A 17,500-nucleotide genomic window follows, 5' to 3' on the forward strand; every position below is an offset into this window, starting at 1 on the left:
AAGCCTTCCTCTCCCTGGAGAGTGTAGTCATCTGTGTAGTAATGAAGATATGGTTTAAAGTCACGTAGAGTACCCCATCAATGTAAGGCTATAATACCTTTCACATCTTTAGACCAGCTACTGCACAGGAGGGAAATAAAGGTGAAGGAGTCTTAGTCTATATTAAAGCCAATCTCACATCCAGACTAGTTAAAGTGTATGATCCAGTGGATCTCATACATGTGCAACTCACCATAAACAGGGTCTTGTACCATATCCTTGCAATCCTTCAATGACACAGGAAAGCCATACTACCTATCTCAGTATACTAGGGACCCTCACCATTCAACCCAATAAGATATTCATGGGGGATCTCAAATACCCATCTATAGATTGGGAATTCTACACCACTTCTAATGCACAAGACCAGTGATTCCTAAACTTTGTTAATACCAACATCCTGGAACAGTTGGTCCATTCTTCTACCAGGGATACAAACATCCTTGGCCTTGTAATCATAAACATGGAAGTGTGGGCTGATGTTCCTTATCCAGTGTAATATCTTCACGCATCAGAAATGACCATGAGGCAGTACTATTTGAAATAAAAATTAAGTCCAGGGATCCTGCAAAACCAAAAACCTTTAGGAATTATTCCAAGGCTCACCTATCTCTACTAAGTGACATCTTGGTTAAATTCCAAGCCCCTGCAAACCCAGTAAACACCAAAACATATGCTAAGCTATTTACAAAATCTCTGTACAGCCATTTTGATGGCTGTGTAAAGCATGTTGTGCCCACTCATACCAAGAATAATGCAAACTCAAAAGACAAGCCACAATGGTGGAATCACAATATAAACTGGTTATACAACAAAAGAAAAAATCCTGGCCAAGCATTGAAGGAACAAAGACATACATACTAAATACCCCATGACTAATCTAAACAAGTAGCTAAGAGGGTTAATTAATACTTCAAAGGCTACATTTGAAAAAACATAGCTTCTCAGGCAAAAGGACAACCACAAATATTTCTGCAGCTATGTCCATAACCTCAGGGGAAATACACAACAATGCACAGAACTTATTGTAAATGGCATCACCCACAGTGAACTGGAAGCCATTGCCAACCTTTTGGGTGACAGGTTCAGCTCAAATTTCTCCCCCCACTCCTCTTGACACTCCAAAGGAAATACCGCATACAACAATCCCCCAACCATGAACATTCCAAGGCCAAAAATACATCTGTAGGCACAGATAACATCCTGGGATGTTTGGTAAATAGTATGAAACATGACCTGTCTGGTCCACTTGAATCACTTTTCAATTGGAGACTTCAGTCTGGTTTTGTGCCAAAGGAATGGAAGATGGTTACAGTCATTTCTTTACACAAAAGAGGTCCAACCACCGATCTGGGTAACTACAGGTCCATAAGGCTCATATATAAAGCCATGGAAAGAATCATCATATACATGATAAATGAGGACATAGATAACCTGCAAATGCTGGTTCCCTCACAGTTCAGTTTTGTTAAAGGAAGTTCATGCCTATTAAATCTGGTGGACTTTTTTTGAGAGGGTCTCCAAAGCACTGGATGAGGGTAAAACTGTGCACACAGCTTACCTTGACCTGGCCAAGACTTTGATACAGTACCCCTCTCAGGCATTATAGACAAGTTCACTAGTTTAGGTCTAAACCCTTTTATCACGCACTGGATAGCCAACTGACTCAATGATCGGACCCAAGAGTTCAAAATAGGTGATGCAACCTCCACCAAGAGGCTAGTAACTATCAGAGACCCCCAGGGCTCAGTACTGGGCCCACTCCTTTTTGGCATACATTTCTCTGAAATGGAAGCAAATGCTGAAGGTTTATGGCTGACTAAGTTTGAAGATGATTGCAAGCTGGGGGTTATCATCAACTACCCTGCAGACACTAGCATTCTTCAAGAAGGTCTATCTCTGACTAACAAATGGTATCTAAGCTATGGTCTTAAACTCAGTGCTAAGAAATGCATAACCATCCTGGCTAATTACCATGTTGATAATACACCCCTAAGAGGTCAGGGATCTGGGTACGCATATAGACAGCAGCCTTACCTTTGACCGCTATGTGGTCACAGTGATAAGGAAGCCCTTTTATGGTGCACAACCTAAAAGTTAGGCCATGCCATTTAGGTCCAAAGAGGTCATTATCCCTCTGTATTCTGCCCTTATCAGACCAGTCATAGAGTACAATGCTCCCTTTTATATGTACCTGACCAGGCATATGCAGCAGCTGGAGTGACTTCAAATGTTCCTTACAAAAAGAATACAAGGCATAACAAACCTACCTTATGCAGAGCACCTTAAAGCTCTTTCCCTCTACTAAGTCTCTTATAGATTGCTAAGGGGTGATCTGCACCTCACTTACAAGGCATCCGCAAACTCCTCACTTATGAATCTCCTGCATGATCGTAAGTCAAAGAGTACCAGAAATATAAGATCTAGGGACCTACATTTTGTCTGTGACTTAAACAGAACATGCTGAAGAGACAGATATGTACCTCAGAGACTGACTCTCCTATGGAACCTTTCCATGTGAAGCTGAGTTCATCTATTACCCAGTTTAAGTGCAACCAAGACCAGTGGATGGGGAACAGGAAATTCACACTGGACCTGGCACCCATGTCCCTTATGGACAGAGGTAGCTTATAAATGTGTGGCCCTCAATGTACTGTTTGGATACAGGACATCATTATTCTTTTTGGGAAAACTTGGCTAGGCTTGGAAAGCCTCCCCCAGGTCATGAGCCTATTAGCAATCTATGAATCTATTAATCTATAATATACAATATATGCTGCATAATATATGTGTGTGTGTGTACGTGTGTGTGTGTGTGTGTGTGTGTGTGTGTGTGTGTGTGTGTGTGTGTGTGTGTGTGTGTGTGTGTGTGTGTGTAGATAGACAGATAGGTGCTATAGATACATAGAGAAACATATAGTTCTACATTTTTTCAAACATGACATCATCTAAGCCATTTAATAATGTGCAAGTACAACATACACAGAAGCATGTAAGGAAAATGTATTGTCACTGCAACAGATAGGGAAAAAACAAATATGGTAATAGATTAACAAGAGAAAGTGCAAAGTGCAACAAAGCATGTAAAAATGTGTAGTACATAACAAATCGACATAATACATCGCCTGATATAAAATCAAACTAAATGGAAGAAGTAATACACTGCAGAATAAATAAAATGTGCAGTATACAATAAGTATAACATCAGCTTATAAATGTTATTTAGTCTAAAATGGTAATGTACATGTTGTACCAATTCTTTCAGAACATGAGCAAATAAATGACCCAACCACCTTTCTAGACTGCTGTGTCATCCCAAAAAAGTGGATTAGTTAAATATACTTCAGTATTAAAACAAAGAAAATGTCAGTTACTTACTTTGCCTCTTCAAGTTCTTCTGTCCTCTGAATGGCATCTGTTTCATATTTTGTTCTCCACTGAGCAACATCACTGTTGGCTTTAGACAATGATCGCTGAAGTTCAGCCTTGGCTTCCTGTTCCTCTTCATACTGTTCCCGAAGCAAGTCACAGTCATGGCGGGAGGATTGCAGAGCATGGGCCAGGGCATTCTTAGCCTGTAAAAGATTCACAAGAATTGTGAAAAATGTATTTGTCAAATATTATTATGATGACAACAATGCACAAATGGTATATATTTTTTATGCACGGGGTGCAGAAATAAAGCAACTTCCTACTTTATAAAACATTATTTCTTTTTTTTTTCCATCTGATAGACTAAATATTTTGTGGTGACTAGCTATCTCAGAAATCAGGTTAAACAGAGTTTCAGAAAATCTTTAAGGAATATTTTTCAGGGAATAGGTATAACTGCATAATGCAAATTCCTGAAGTGTTAAATGAGGCTTAATGTTAAATTAATTTCTGAACCTAAAAGAAATAAATGCCACAGTGGACTGAATACAAGCTGTTTTTTCAATATGAGATTATTAACATGATGCCATGATAACAATGAGACATTTAATGTGGGATGAAGAGCATGTTTAAGGCAATGAATGACATCATAAAGGACTTCATATGAAATTTGGTTTTACAGCCACTCAGAAATGTATGAATGCTGGAGGAGTGTGCTACACAATGAAAGAGTTATGGGAAAGACACTGTGCTTCATGGAATACTTAACCATTTTAATGTAGAACTGGAAAAGTGCAATGAAACCATCTACGCAAATATGTTCACATGTAAAAATGAACATTTCAAATTGACTGTGTTTTGCAGAATATGTTTAGTAATTTTAGATGCTACCTTAACTTCTTCTTCAAGCTGCCTCTTCAGTTCCTCAGCTTGTTGAGTGAAAGCTTGCTTGCCTCTTGTAAGCTGGGAAATCAGGGAATCTTTCTCTTCCACTTGCCGAGTAAGTTCCCCTTTTGAAAATAACCAGTACTGTCACATTGAGAACAAATGAAATTTATACAGTGAAATAGCTAGCTTAGTTCTGCAAATTTCACTCTGTTTTACTCACTCATGCTAAAATGTATAATAAGAAAGCAAAGTCCTCAGTTTTCAGAAGTGATTTGAACTTTCGTAATATTTTCTACCTACCACACTAGCTTACTTCTCAGCTCTGCTCTCGTATGTGGATGCCTAGCACCAGATAACATAAGTTTGACGAGTGACTCATGCATTGGAGGATCTGGCATGAGTAATAAGGCACAGAGAAGCTAATGTTGGCTTACCTAGCTCACAGGGAAGGTGCCATAGCTGATCCAGTCAGAGGACCATGATCCACAGCTGCATGAATGATGCACTGCACCATAAACCAGGAACTGTGCTTGTGGTAACATATATATCCACAAATGCAAGAATTACATGGAAGGCATGGATTTGGCAAGGATGTTAAGGTAATACACAAACTCTGAATCCTCAGTGCAGATGATGGCATCCAATTCTTACCCCAAGGGGAAAAATGGTTTATAGGACTCTCTCTCTTTTCCCAGGGGAACAAATGAGTCAGACAGGAGTCCAGAGATGTTGGATCAATACTCAAATTGGAGATCAGGCAAAAAGCAAACAATTTTATAGTACATTTTCAATGTTTTGAGACAAGGTGGACCAGGAGTATTTACAAAATTAAAAGTTTCAGAAAACAGAATATGTTTAAGACAGACAGTAATGAAAATTGTGTTATGTTCTGAATATTAATACAATTAAGGATTAGTTTAGTGTGTATTTTATATATATTTTATGCATATTCTTACATAACTATAGAACATTGTTAGTAATATATAAAATACATATTATTGTCTAGCAATGTTGTATAGATATGCAAATATATTCCAAATAATATAACAAAGGACTGACCATGGAAAATATTACTGAGCAAAAGCATAATTTGGATAGCTAAGGCCCTGTTGTAGTTCATTTGGTAAGATGCAAGGAGGAAGCTTAATTTTTCAAGAACACAAATTTGCATTTTAAAAATTCTAGTCGCTTTGATCACATATTTCTACATCACTGCAACATAAAGCCATGTACAAAATAGTGTCTTAGGAATGCTGTGCTACATCTTAAAAAGATTCACCATTTTCTGTCTGAAGTCGTGCTCTTTGAACATTCATGTCATTAATCAAACGCTGATTTTCTTCATTCTTGCTTTTTGATTCATTCAGTTGGTCTTCCACTGTATGGCACAACTTTTCAAGATTTGCCTTTTAGAAAAAAATCAGATAGATTTTTAGCATATTGATCAAAGGTTCAAGCTACAATTTTCGTACTAACATTGAAAATAAGTATGAATTCTACCTTTGTTTTTGAAACAGATTCCATGTTACTTGCTAGGTCATCAATTTCCATCTTCAGTTCACTCTTTTCCTTCTCCAGTTTCTGCTTAACACGCTGCAGGTTGTCGACTTGCTCTCCAAGCTCTGCAACGCTGTCAGCATGTTTCTTCCGAAGAGCAGCAGCTGTGGCTTCATGCTGCAATGTAGCCTCCTCAAGATCCCGACGCAGTTTCAGGAATTCTGCTTCCCGTTTTTTGTTCATTTCAATCTGGACTGATGTTGCTCCGCCAGCTTCCTCTAGTCGCTCACTGATCTCCTCCAGCTCTCTAGCCAGATCAGCTCTTTGCTTTTCAGTTTTTGCACGAGCTGCACGTTCTGCTTCTATTTCTTCTTCAAGTTCTTCAATTCGTGCCTAAAAGTTAATGTTCTTTATCATTAACCTGTTTTTTGCTAGGGAACTTTGAGTTTTCAGTGAAATGTTATCTCTCAGATGCATTTATTTAAAATATTAAAATTATTAAATCCTATATATGTTGTACAATAATGCAAGGCATTAATAATGTCATTAAAATTAGATCTGAAAAAAGAATATGAGAAAACTAGTAGATAGATGTCAAAATAAACTTTTTAAATTAAAACTAACACTCTGAATTGAATCTATATAGAACCCGTTTTCAGGTCATACTTCAGAAACTTCCTACAGGAGATTTCAGGGTTACACACACAAACCAGGGAAAGTAAGTGACTCTAAAAGAGTGGAGTTAAATAAGTAAGGGTCAGTCTCCTGAAGCTATAGAGTAGACAGTAGCCACTGCCCTAAGAACATGGGATACCTAACCAGGACATGAGACACACACACAGTTCTCCTAAAAAAATAGGACCCAGCCTGTGTAGGGCCTAGGAGGTGAGAACAAGAATATTAAAAAATGATCAGATGACTGGCAACCACTACAGCTCCCACAGAAAAGGAATTACATGACATGAACAAGAAAAGCTCCAAACAAGCATTGTGCTGTGCAATCTTTGCACCAGAGTCCAAAATATGGAAGAAGAACTATTTCATTCATACATTCTGTTTCATAAGTAATGAACAGTAAATTATTTGCTTTATCAACTTTCGGTGCTTTCACTATCTTTAAGTCTCCATGCTACTTCACTGTACCTTTATACATGAAAATATCTCATCTGTGAATCATACCAGATTATTACTCCACTGTACCTTTATACATGAAAATATCCCATCTGTGTGTAATACCTGAGTATTACTCCACCATACCTTTATACATGAGAATATCTCAGGTGTGTGTGTAATACCGGAGTATTACTCCGCCGTACCTTTATACATGAAAATATCCCATCTGTGTGTAATACCTGAGTATTACTCCACCATACATTTATACATGAAAATATCTCATCTGTGTGTAATACCCCTTTATACATGAGAATATCCCATCTGTGTGCAATACCTGAGTATTACTCCACCATACCTTTATACATGAGAATATCTCATCTGTGTGCAATACCTGAGTATTACTCCACCATACCTTTATACATGAGAATATCTCATCTGTGTGTAATACCTGAGTATTACTCCACCATACCTTTATACATGAGAATATCTCATCTGTGTGTAATACCTGAGTATTACTCCACCATACCTTTATACATGAGAATATCTCATGTGTGTGTGTAATACCAGAGTATTACTCCACTGTACCTTTATACATGAAAATATCCCATCTGTGTGTAATACCTGAGTATTACTCCACCATACCTTTATACATGAGAATATCTCATCTGTGTGTAATACCTGAGTATTACTCCACCATACCTTTATACATGAGAATATCTCATGTGTGTGTGTAATACCAGACTATTACTCCACTGTACCTTTATACATGAAAATATCCCATCTGTGTGTAATACCTGAGTATTACTCCGCCATACCTTTATACATGAGAATATCTCATCTGTGTGTAATACCTGAGTATTACTCCACTGCACCTTTATACATGAGACTATCTCATCTGTGTGTAATACCTGAGTATTACTCCACCATACCATTATACGTGAGAATATCTCATCTGTGTGCAATACCTGAGTATTACTCCACCATACCTTTATGCAAGAGAATATCTCATCTGTGTGTGATACCCATTTATAAATGAGAATATCTTGTCTGTGAATCATACCAGAGTATTACTCCACTGTACATTTATACATGAGACTATCTCATCTGTGTGTAATACCTGAGTATTACTCCACCGTACCTTTATACATGAGACTATCTCATCTGTGTGTAATATCTGAGTATTACTCCATCATACCTTTATACAAGAGAATATCTCATCTGTGTGCGATACCCCTTTATACATGAGACTATCACATTTATGTGTAATTCCTGAGGATTACTACACTGTACCTTTTTATAGACATTGTACATGGCAATATGCCATCTGTGCTAATATCTGGATATTACTTTATTCTATATGGTAAAAGTGCCTAAGTGCCTATTTGCTTTGTATGAGATAATATCATTCAGCTGCAGTTACAGTTTTTATGAACATTTATAACTGTTTCACTTTAACATTAATAGCAAATACCCTATTATTTTGTAATATAGTTGTAAGCTACTATAAAAATGTTATATTGACAGCAAATAACTGAGGATTAATTTCAGCAAAGCATGCAATAAAGGTGTTTGTTTATCTCTAGCCTCTTTTATCATACTAAAATATTCTAGTTTGACTCTCTCACCTGTAATTCCTTAATCTTCTTTTGTAGTTGAGAACCAAGTATTTGTTCATCTTCTATTTTGTTAAGCAGTTGACTGATTTCAAATTCTTTCCTGTGAAATTAAAGTTTAAGAACAGTGTGATCATCCCGGTAATACATACACTCTGATATATATAACATCTGTCCCATTTACTTTGTTTGCCCCACCACTGTGTTGTAACACTTATTTGCACTCATTCAGGGGTCTCTCTTATATACTGCCATCATCCAGGTGATGTGCAGACATGCCCTTTCACTCAGCATCTCCTTCCTAGTCTATGGAGTAAGCACCATAGAGATTTTAAGTCTGAATCCCTGCACGGAGAGGTGACAGCCAAGGAGGCAGATGGCCATAGCATAATGCTGCTCAGAGCTGTTAGTCCTTAATGTCTCCTGTAATGAATCTGTAGTGGGAGCAACACATCACATGTGTTACCATTCACACAGCATTAAGGGAATTACTCACCTGTCACTTGAATGCAAGTGCAATAAGTGTCAGCACTCACATTCTCCACTAGGGTCCCTTATCCTGTAGTCATGTCCGCCTTCGGTCATAAGAAGGAAAGCAGGATTCCATCTACTCTTCTATAAGTCCTCTGTCATTAGAGCTACTGGTCAGTGCCTGGTCACTGGTGAATGATGTAAATGTCTTGTTTAACCACTAGCAGGGCAGCTTAAATAGAAATATAAATAATAGCTTACTTCTTCAGTTTTTCTTCTTGCTGCTGTTTATCATTTTCTAAATCCATCATAGTTTCTTGGGCCAATTTAAGGTCTCCTTCAAGTTTTCTCTTTGCTCTTTCCAAGTCCATGCGAAGCTTCTTTTCTTGTTCCAAGGAGCCTTCAAGCTGAAAGGGTCATGTTAATATTCAGCACAGATCAAATAAAATTTTGCTTGGCAAAAGTGCAATGTACATAAGCAGAAGGAGGTGTGCATTTGTACAAGCATGGGTGTGTCTGTGTGAGTCTGAATTCGTGTTCATATGCATGTTTTGTGTGAACATTACATTTATAGTATGTAGTTTTTGACACTTACATCATCTACTTGCTGCTCCAGTTTGGATTTGGCCTTGGTCAGAGTATTGACTTTGTCCTCTTCTGCTTGTAGATCATCCAGTGTTTGCTGATGGGCTTCCTGAAGGGCTTTCTTCTCCTTCGTCAGTTTGGCAATAGTTTCCTCTAGTGAGGTCATTTCTTCAGTAAGGTTTTTAACCTAGGATTGAATGATATGTGTTTAATATTAGGCTGCATTTATGTCATTTATTTTCTTATTGTATACGAAAAGAGTTGACAGTAGTGATTTGTTCACTTCCTAAACTGAGTCATTAGTGTTTGTGTTACATAAACTGGAGTTTTTCTGACTATAAGCATAATTTTTCAGTCGTTACTTTTTCTAACCGAGAAGTATAGTTGAACTGCTATTTTATCATTAAGAACAGACACAGATACACACACACACACACACACACACACACACACACACACACACACACACACACACACACACACACACACACACACACACACACCTCAGTCACAACATTTCAAGTCAGGAGACAATATAGTACATTTCAATATTACCAGCACTGGTATTTCGATTTCTGAGTCCCTCATGCAAATGTAGAACATATAGGGCATTACAATAATATTAAGTATATAATAAAAGAAGCATTAAAGAAGGTATTGTTCCTTTGTTAATTTTTTTTGGGTGGGGGATCAAATGTGTTTAGTTTATTTGGCCAAGGTTTAGGAATCAGTGTAACTTGAGTAAAAAGCTATTTGTGAGGATGCAGAAAATAGTTTGCTAAATTAGTTATAGGTTTGAAAGTTACAATTATGACATCTGCTGTATGGTTCATACTGTATTCAGGTTTTCAGATTGGTTTATCTCAGTGCCACATACACACACTTTCTTTATCAGCATTTTTGTTGACTAATGTCATATTACTGAAGCAGAAAAAGGCCATATAGGCTACTTTCTTACCCAGGACTCGGGTTTCCTACTCGAAATTCCAGAAAGTTTGTTTGACTTGAATTCTGTTTTGTAGAATTAAGTGACTCTCATCTTAAAAAAAATTGATCTCACAGTTTTCACAGTCCTTCCCAATAATACTGTGTCCATCAGCGTCCTTGCACCAGATATCAGATTAATAGAGTAAAATATGCTACTTTCTCATTCTTAACATATCTATTAACATGGATAATAATACGACCTCTGGTCTGCTGAAGAGTATATATATATATATATATATATATATATATATATATATATATAAATGTTTTATTACCTTTTAAAACACTGTCTTTGATTACATAAAATCATTCACTCTCAGATAAATTCATTTTTTTTCTTGGCACTTCCCAGATAAGACACTATTAGCTGTTAACTGCTTAAAAGTTTTTGCCATAAATAACCCCCAATATTAACAACATGCACAAACTACAAGACTTGCCTTGTTTTCAGTGGCATGCTTCTCTTTCTCCACTTTTGCCAGAGTAAGTTCTAGATCGTCAATATCTTTCTTTAGCTCGGAGCACTCATCTTCCAGCTTCCTTTTCTTCGCTGTTAGTTCTGCATTTGATTCTTCCTCATCTTCAAGCCTCTCCATTGCCTCTTTCAGTTTGGCTTCAAGTTGTATTTTGTTTTTAATGAGTCCCTCACATCTCTCCTCAGCATCAGCTAGAGTTTCAGATTCCTGTAAAGGAAAATGATTTGCCAATTACTGTAAAGCATGTGTAGAACTCTGTAATATAACATTGTGTTGCATAATGGGCAAAAGGTAACAAATTATGATTTAAGTACCAGATTTATTTCCAAATATATTATTACTGCAAACACTACATTAGTCTGCACTTCCATTTTAAGACCCAAATAAGGAATGGATGTTGATATAGTTCTCAGGCTGGGTATACATTATAATGATGTTCATATAGTTAAATACTGTTAAAATATTCTGTAAAATGATGGTTTTAGCATGTTCATTTTTTGCACAGTAATAAATAATACTTATTTAACTTGTCTTTTTCTGTGAAAATGCCAGCCTTCTATGCTGCACCCACTGACATCTGCATATTTATGTAAAGGTAATCCATTTTATATCAGTTGTAAGCTAAATATGCCAGGCTCTTTACAGTGCTGTGCCTGACATCACCATTGAAACGAAGAAGAGACTGTGACAGATTCAAAAATGTAGCATTTCAACACTAGGAGTGCTTGTGGGTATTTACTGTGGTATAAAACACAGGGAGCTGAGCACACACTGCTTGCAATGCAGCAGAGGTTGCTTTCTGTTACCTGTTGAGGCAGGTGTAGTGAGAAATTGTAAGCCTAAGAATGTAGTGCTGACCTACAGGTGAGATTCAGCACTGTTCAATGAGATTGTTGGAGTATCAGGTCAAATTACATCCATATAATGCAATTTTTTTCTGCATAATTGCTGTAGTACCAAATCTGTATTCTCACAGTTGTTTTGGTCTCTTTCTGGTTTATTGTATTTTAATTTATTAGGCATGTGCTGAGTCACATAGCAGAACATGCCCTCCAGCCAACACCAGCACGGTAGCAAGTTGTTGGCGTCAATGAGGGTCAGCCGTGTGGTTTAGTGCAGCTTACATAACACATTCATTAATTATTCATGAGGATGCTGGTGGAAACCCAGCTATCAGTTACTGCAGTCCAACTTTCCCAGCTAGTTCACTGCAATGTTTTAACAAACTTTAAGGAAATAGGTTAATCAGGATGCAGCCTAACCTAACAAATCAGTAACATAAAATAAAGTTCATAAATTCTTGGTTACATTAAAACACAACACAGCTATGCTCAGTGGTAAAATTTGACTAGAAAGCCTACATTGCCTTCCAGTTTGTAAAATCATAATTTGTTTCCCTGAATTAACAATGGAAGTATAAAAATAAATTGTATCACATTTATCATACTCACTGACTGCACTTGTAAGGCGAGGTCATTCTTTTCTTGTAGAAGTGCAACCATTTTTTCTTCAAGTTCTTTTCGTTTTGCTTCAGATTTGGCAAGCTCTGCCTTTGTCTTTTCAAATTCTTCTTTCATGTTTTGCATTTCCTTTTCAGTTTCTGCACTCTTCAACAGAGGTTTAATCTTAAAATACAGTTTCATCCAAGGCCATGTTTTTACATTCATGAATGAACGAATGTTGTACTGTATAGTAAAGATGGACTCCCTAATAAGAAACAGAAAGAGTGTTATATGAAGTGGCTACTATTCAGATACAGTGCATTATGAATTTAGAAAAAAATAGTTACTAAAATATAAAATAGTCATTCTAGGTAATGCAAATATTATGAAGAAAATATGAACAGAAAATCAAGGCAGGAATCATATTTGTCATAAACATTATTCCTGATAAACTAGCTATGTTTTTAATTGATTGGAAAGTTGATTGTTCATTTTTTTTAACAGGCAGTGTAATTCATTCATTTGTTCAGCAAGTTATACTCCTTATATTTACTTAACTAATGTGTCAAACTCCATGTTCCCAACACACTGAGGAAAAAATGATTTTAGCACATAGACATTTTCATTCACTTCACCTAAACTATTATCGATTTAAAATTATATCATTGTCTGTTATCTGATTTCTTTGTACCTTCTCTCCATCATTTTCTGGAATTCTACTCTCATCAGGTATCCTCTGCAAAGAGCCTGAAGACGGGTCATAAGTTGAGCTAGTTTCTCATCTCGCATCTCTTCTAGAGTACCCAGAAGGCCAGCTTTGAAAAATACCTAATAATACAAAAAATATGCAATATAAAATAGCAATAGAAATATATAGATTTCAGATGTGCAGCTGAATGAATAAAAAGACCAGTACAGTGTCGGAAAGCCATGCCAACAAGTAGTAGTTTAATACTGCACAGCTCTAAAAACTACTGTATGATTTGTTGTTGCCAGTACAAATCTTAAGTTAAACCCTATGTTGTGCATTACCAGAAATGTGTGATTATCGATTATTAATGGAAATGTTATGAATGCCATTTGTAGTTCCCTAGAGATAACCACGACATTAATTTACAATGCACAGATCAGGAGTTGTATGAGGAACTTTATACTGCGCTTAAGTTAATGAATTACATTTAAAGTCTAGCAAGGACATTCGGAATATTCTACTACCTCTGTTTAAGTAGATACTGTACAGGCAGCACGTACTAAATGTTTTTGGTCACCCTTATTTTGTCACTGTGATTTAAGTGAAGGTTTTACAAAGTTAGAAATCTTTGTAATGCCTTATTTCCAGCTGACACCAACCTCATGCCAGTCTCTTCTGGAAAGGATTCTACCATTATTTATTAGAAAATCCAAGTCTTATTAATGTATGTTTGATTTCCACTTCAGTAACTTCGGACATGTTGCTTTTCCCAGTTTCCTTGAGATCATTCCTTGCATTCCTGTCAGCTGACTGTTAGTATGGCCTAACAGCTAAGGCTTAACTGATCTTTTCTGTCATCTGGTCTTCTGTTTCATAACATCAAAACCTGTAAAGGATCAGCAGTTTCAGTGCCAAAACAGCATACCCAGAAAGCTGTTTTGATAATACAGTTTGTTACCAATAGTCTATGCAAACAAGATGCAGATTGGGGTGATGGGGGAAGGGGGTCTATAACAAGATGAAGAGTGTTCACTGTACACTGCTTTTTCTGTTAGAGGTGTACAATTCAACCTTAGTAACCCTCCACGGTGTACCTCTAAAACATATTAATACTCAGAATAACAGAATATGCCTTTGTCATCTTAAGATTTTGACTTTTCAGGTCTGGGCTTCAATCCTCACTTCTGGTCACTAGCTGTGGGGAACTTTCATGTTCTATCCATGTTTATATGGGTGTCCCTGGGTAGTCTGGTTTCTTCCCACCTCCTCAAATCATCCTAGTTGATTAGCTATTGCAACTTTACTATATACATCCTTTGCATTCACTTCTGCTGCCCAGAGTGCAGCTTAATATTGACCATTTGGATGACCAGTCCACTTAGTTCATTAATAAATCAGTCAATCAAAAAATAAATAAAATCTATCCATATGTTCTTTCTTTGGCATTTTCAAATCATCTCAGCAATGGTTTCTGCATTTGTAGTGACAGCATCCCAAAATGTGTTCAAAATGCTTTTCATGCAGATATAGATATAATTCTTACCCATCAACATAGAAGGTCACCTCATGTTGGATTCAGAATCCTGAACTATTCCCCTTAACCACAGAAACTGACCGTCAGCAGTCTTTAGTCTCTTGTAGTGTTTCCCTTCTGTAGCCCATTCTGCATTCAACAGTTTCTGTGAAATGAGCCATCACATGTCACATTTTACAGGTCTGCCATGACCAAACAAGTTATTGTAGTGCAATGTAGGGAACTGCTTCACAGTTCACAAACCTGGATCCCAAACCTACCAGTACAGATACTCAGCAATTGGTTACTGCTGCGGACCTGCTATGGCTTTTCCATATTGGTGAGCAAGCTTATGATTCTCATGTCTGCCTTAGTGTCCTTTGTTGTACAATAAGGTTGGGGTGCTAGAGTGCAATCTGTAGGAGACATATACATTTCTACATCATTTTACATACAATAATGTCGGGGTGCTAGAGTGCAATCTGTAAGAGACATATACATTTCTACATCATTTTACATACAATAATGTCGGGGTGCTAGAGTGCAATCTGTAGGAGACACATACATTTCTACATCATTTTACATACAATAATGTCGGGGTGCTAGAGTGCAATCTGTAAGAGACATATACATTTCTACATCATTTTACATACAATAATGTCGGGGTGCTAGAGTGCTATCTGTAGGAGACATATACATTTCTACATCATTTTACATACAATAATGTTGGGGTGCTAGAGTGCAATCTGTAAGAGACATATACATTTCTACATCATTTTACATACAATAATGTTGGGGTGCTAGAGTGCAATCTGTAGGAGACATATACATTTCTACATCATTTTACATACAATAATGTCGGGGTGCTAGAGTGCAATCTGTAAGAGACATATACATTTCTACATCATTTTACATACAATAATGTCGGGGTGCTAGAGTGCAATCTGTAGGAGACATATACATTTCTACATCATTTTACATACAATAATGTCGGGGTGCTAGAGTGCAATCTGTAAGAGACATATACATTTCTACATAATTTTACATACAATAATGTCGGGGTGCTAGAGTGCAATCTGTAGGAGACATATACATTTCTACATCATTTTACATACAATAATGTCGGGGTGCTGGAGTGCTATCTGTAGGAGACATATACATTTCTACATCATTTTACATACAATAATGTCGGGGTGCTAGAGTGCAATCTGTAGGAGACATATACATTTCTACATCATTTTACATACATTAATGTCGGGGTGCTAGAGTGCAATCTGTAGGAGACATATACATTTCTACATCATTTTACATACAATAATGTCGGGGTGCTAGAGTGCAATCTGTAGGAGACATATACATTTCTACATCATTTTACATACAATAATGTCGGGGTGCTAGAGTGCTGTCTGTAACAGACATATACATTTCTACATCATTTTACACTGCTTACAGTAACTCATGATTTGAGTTATCATTCTTATAATCTCGCTCTAAGTTTACTATAAAAGAACCATGCAGTTAATAGCATTTTTATTACTCTGTTATTAAAGGTTTCATAAGGGTCTGACAGTGCCAGACTGGCGATTACATTTTATTGCATTTTTTTGCACAGTTGGATTTGTGTATAACAGGCATGCTTTATTTAGTAACAGCAACTAATGCATAATCTTGAACTGTAGGTACTAAGTATCTTGTGACTGTCAGTAATAACCAATGCTAGATGTGTACACTTCATAGATATTAACTATCTGATACCTGGTATATATTTACAACACTTGAAGACACGTTGTGCTACCATACCCTGACTATTTTGTATATAGCTCTTTTTCGATGTCATTACTGATTTTCTTGCATTAACATCTGATACCACAACTGATTTAACAACTGCTACAATCACCACCTACTTTGCTGTATGTTTTATACAACCCATTTTATTTAATTCTATATATTATGTGGCTTACTTGTTTCTGAAAGACAACTGAGACACATTAGTGAAATGTCTAAAACAGTGCATTAATACAATGGGGCGTCCATGGTGGTGCAGCGGTTAGCATTGCCATCTCACAGCAAGAGGTTCTCCGGTTCGATCCTCGGCTTGGGTGACTTCTGTGCAGAGCCTGCATGTCCTCAATGTGGTCGTGTGGGTTCCTCCAGGTGCTCTGGTTTCCTCCCACATCCCAAAGACATGCTGTAGGTGGACTGGACTTTCTAAATTGGCCCTAGGTGTGAGTGCATGCATGTGTGTTTTCTGTGGAAGGCTGGGCACCGGGCTGGCAACTCAACACAGTAAGACTCCACTGCCAATCATGAGCGGACAGGTGATCCACTGTGGCAACCCCCTACCCAGGAAAAAGCCAAAAGAAGAAGTGCATTAATACCATACTGTATTTTCTTGTCAAAAAAGTCTAGTATCATGTTGAATCAACCACAGTAACTTGATAAAAACATTTAATAAATAAACAAATAAATAAATGATATGATATGACAGGGATATCTTAAAATTCAGAAAACCAGACATTAATATTTAAATGATTTATCATTGTTTCACAAGGGCAATACATCTATATGTATCATAATATTCTTTTAAAACAAAATGGAGTTTAATAGTACAGATTAATCACAAACCTTAGAAAGCAGTAGAGACTATGTTACTTACCTTGGTGTGTCCAAATTTGTACTGTGTGTGGTCGACATCAATGGAACCCAGTAGCTTTTCACTTGCTTTCTTGCTGTCAATAAACTGCCCTTCTGGAATTGCACTGGCATTTAACACCTTGTATCTGTTATTTCAAGAGTAAAGAAGATGATATTTT

The 17,500-nt window shown here is 37.0% G+C and overlaps 1 protein-coding gene across 1 annotated transcript in view; it reads right to left on the minus strand.

Moving 5' to 3' along the window:
• The window catches only part of LOC122789095 (myosin-4-like), an 82,420-nt gene that overhangs the window by 22,733 nt on the left and 42,187 nt on the right, over positions 1-17,500 (minus strand). Inside the window, exons 18-28 of the mRNA XM_044056295.1 lie at positions 17,344-17,467; positions 13,175-13,311; positions 12,493-12,748; positions 11,006-11,248; positions 9,589-9,765; positions 9,255-9,400; positions 8,535-8,625; positions 5,800-6,189; positions 5,579-5,705; positions 4,303-4,421; positions 3,418-3,614 (exon numbers count right to left, since the gene is read on the minus strand). Coding sequence (XP_043912230.1) covers positions 3,418-3,614; positions 4,303-4,421; positions 5,579-5,705; positions 5,800-6,189; positions 8,535-8,625; positions 9,255-9,400; positions 9,589-9,765; positions 11,006-11,248; positions 12,493-12,748; positions 13,175-13,311; positions 17,344-17,467 — 2,007 coding nt within the window. The remainder of the gene's footprint in view (positions 1-3,417; positions 3,615-4,302; positions 4,422-5,578; positions 5,706-5,799; positions 6,190-8,534; positions 8,626-9,254; positions 9,401-9,588; positions 9,766-11,005; positions 11,249-12,492; positions 12,749-13,174; positions 13,312-17,343; positions 17,468-17,500) is intronic.

The sequence above is a fragment of the Protopterus annectens genome, chromosome 14.part0 (genome assembly GCF_019279795.1).
Source record: "Protopterus annectens isolate FY-2018-M chromosome 14.part0, PAN1.0, whole genome shotgun sequence".
NCBI classification, from domain to species: Eukaryota; Metazoa; Chordata; order Ceratodontiformes; family Protopteridae; genus Protopterus; species Protopterus annectens.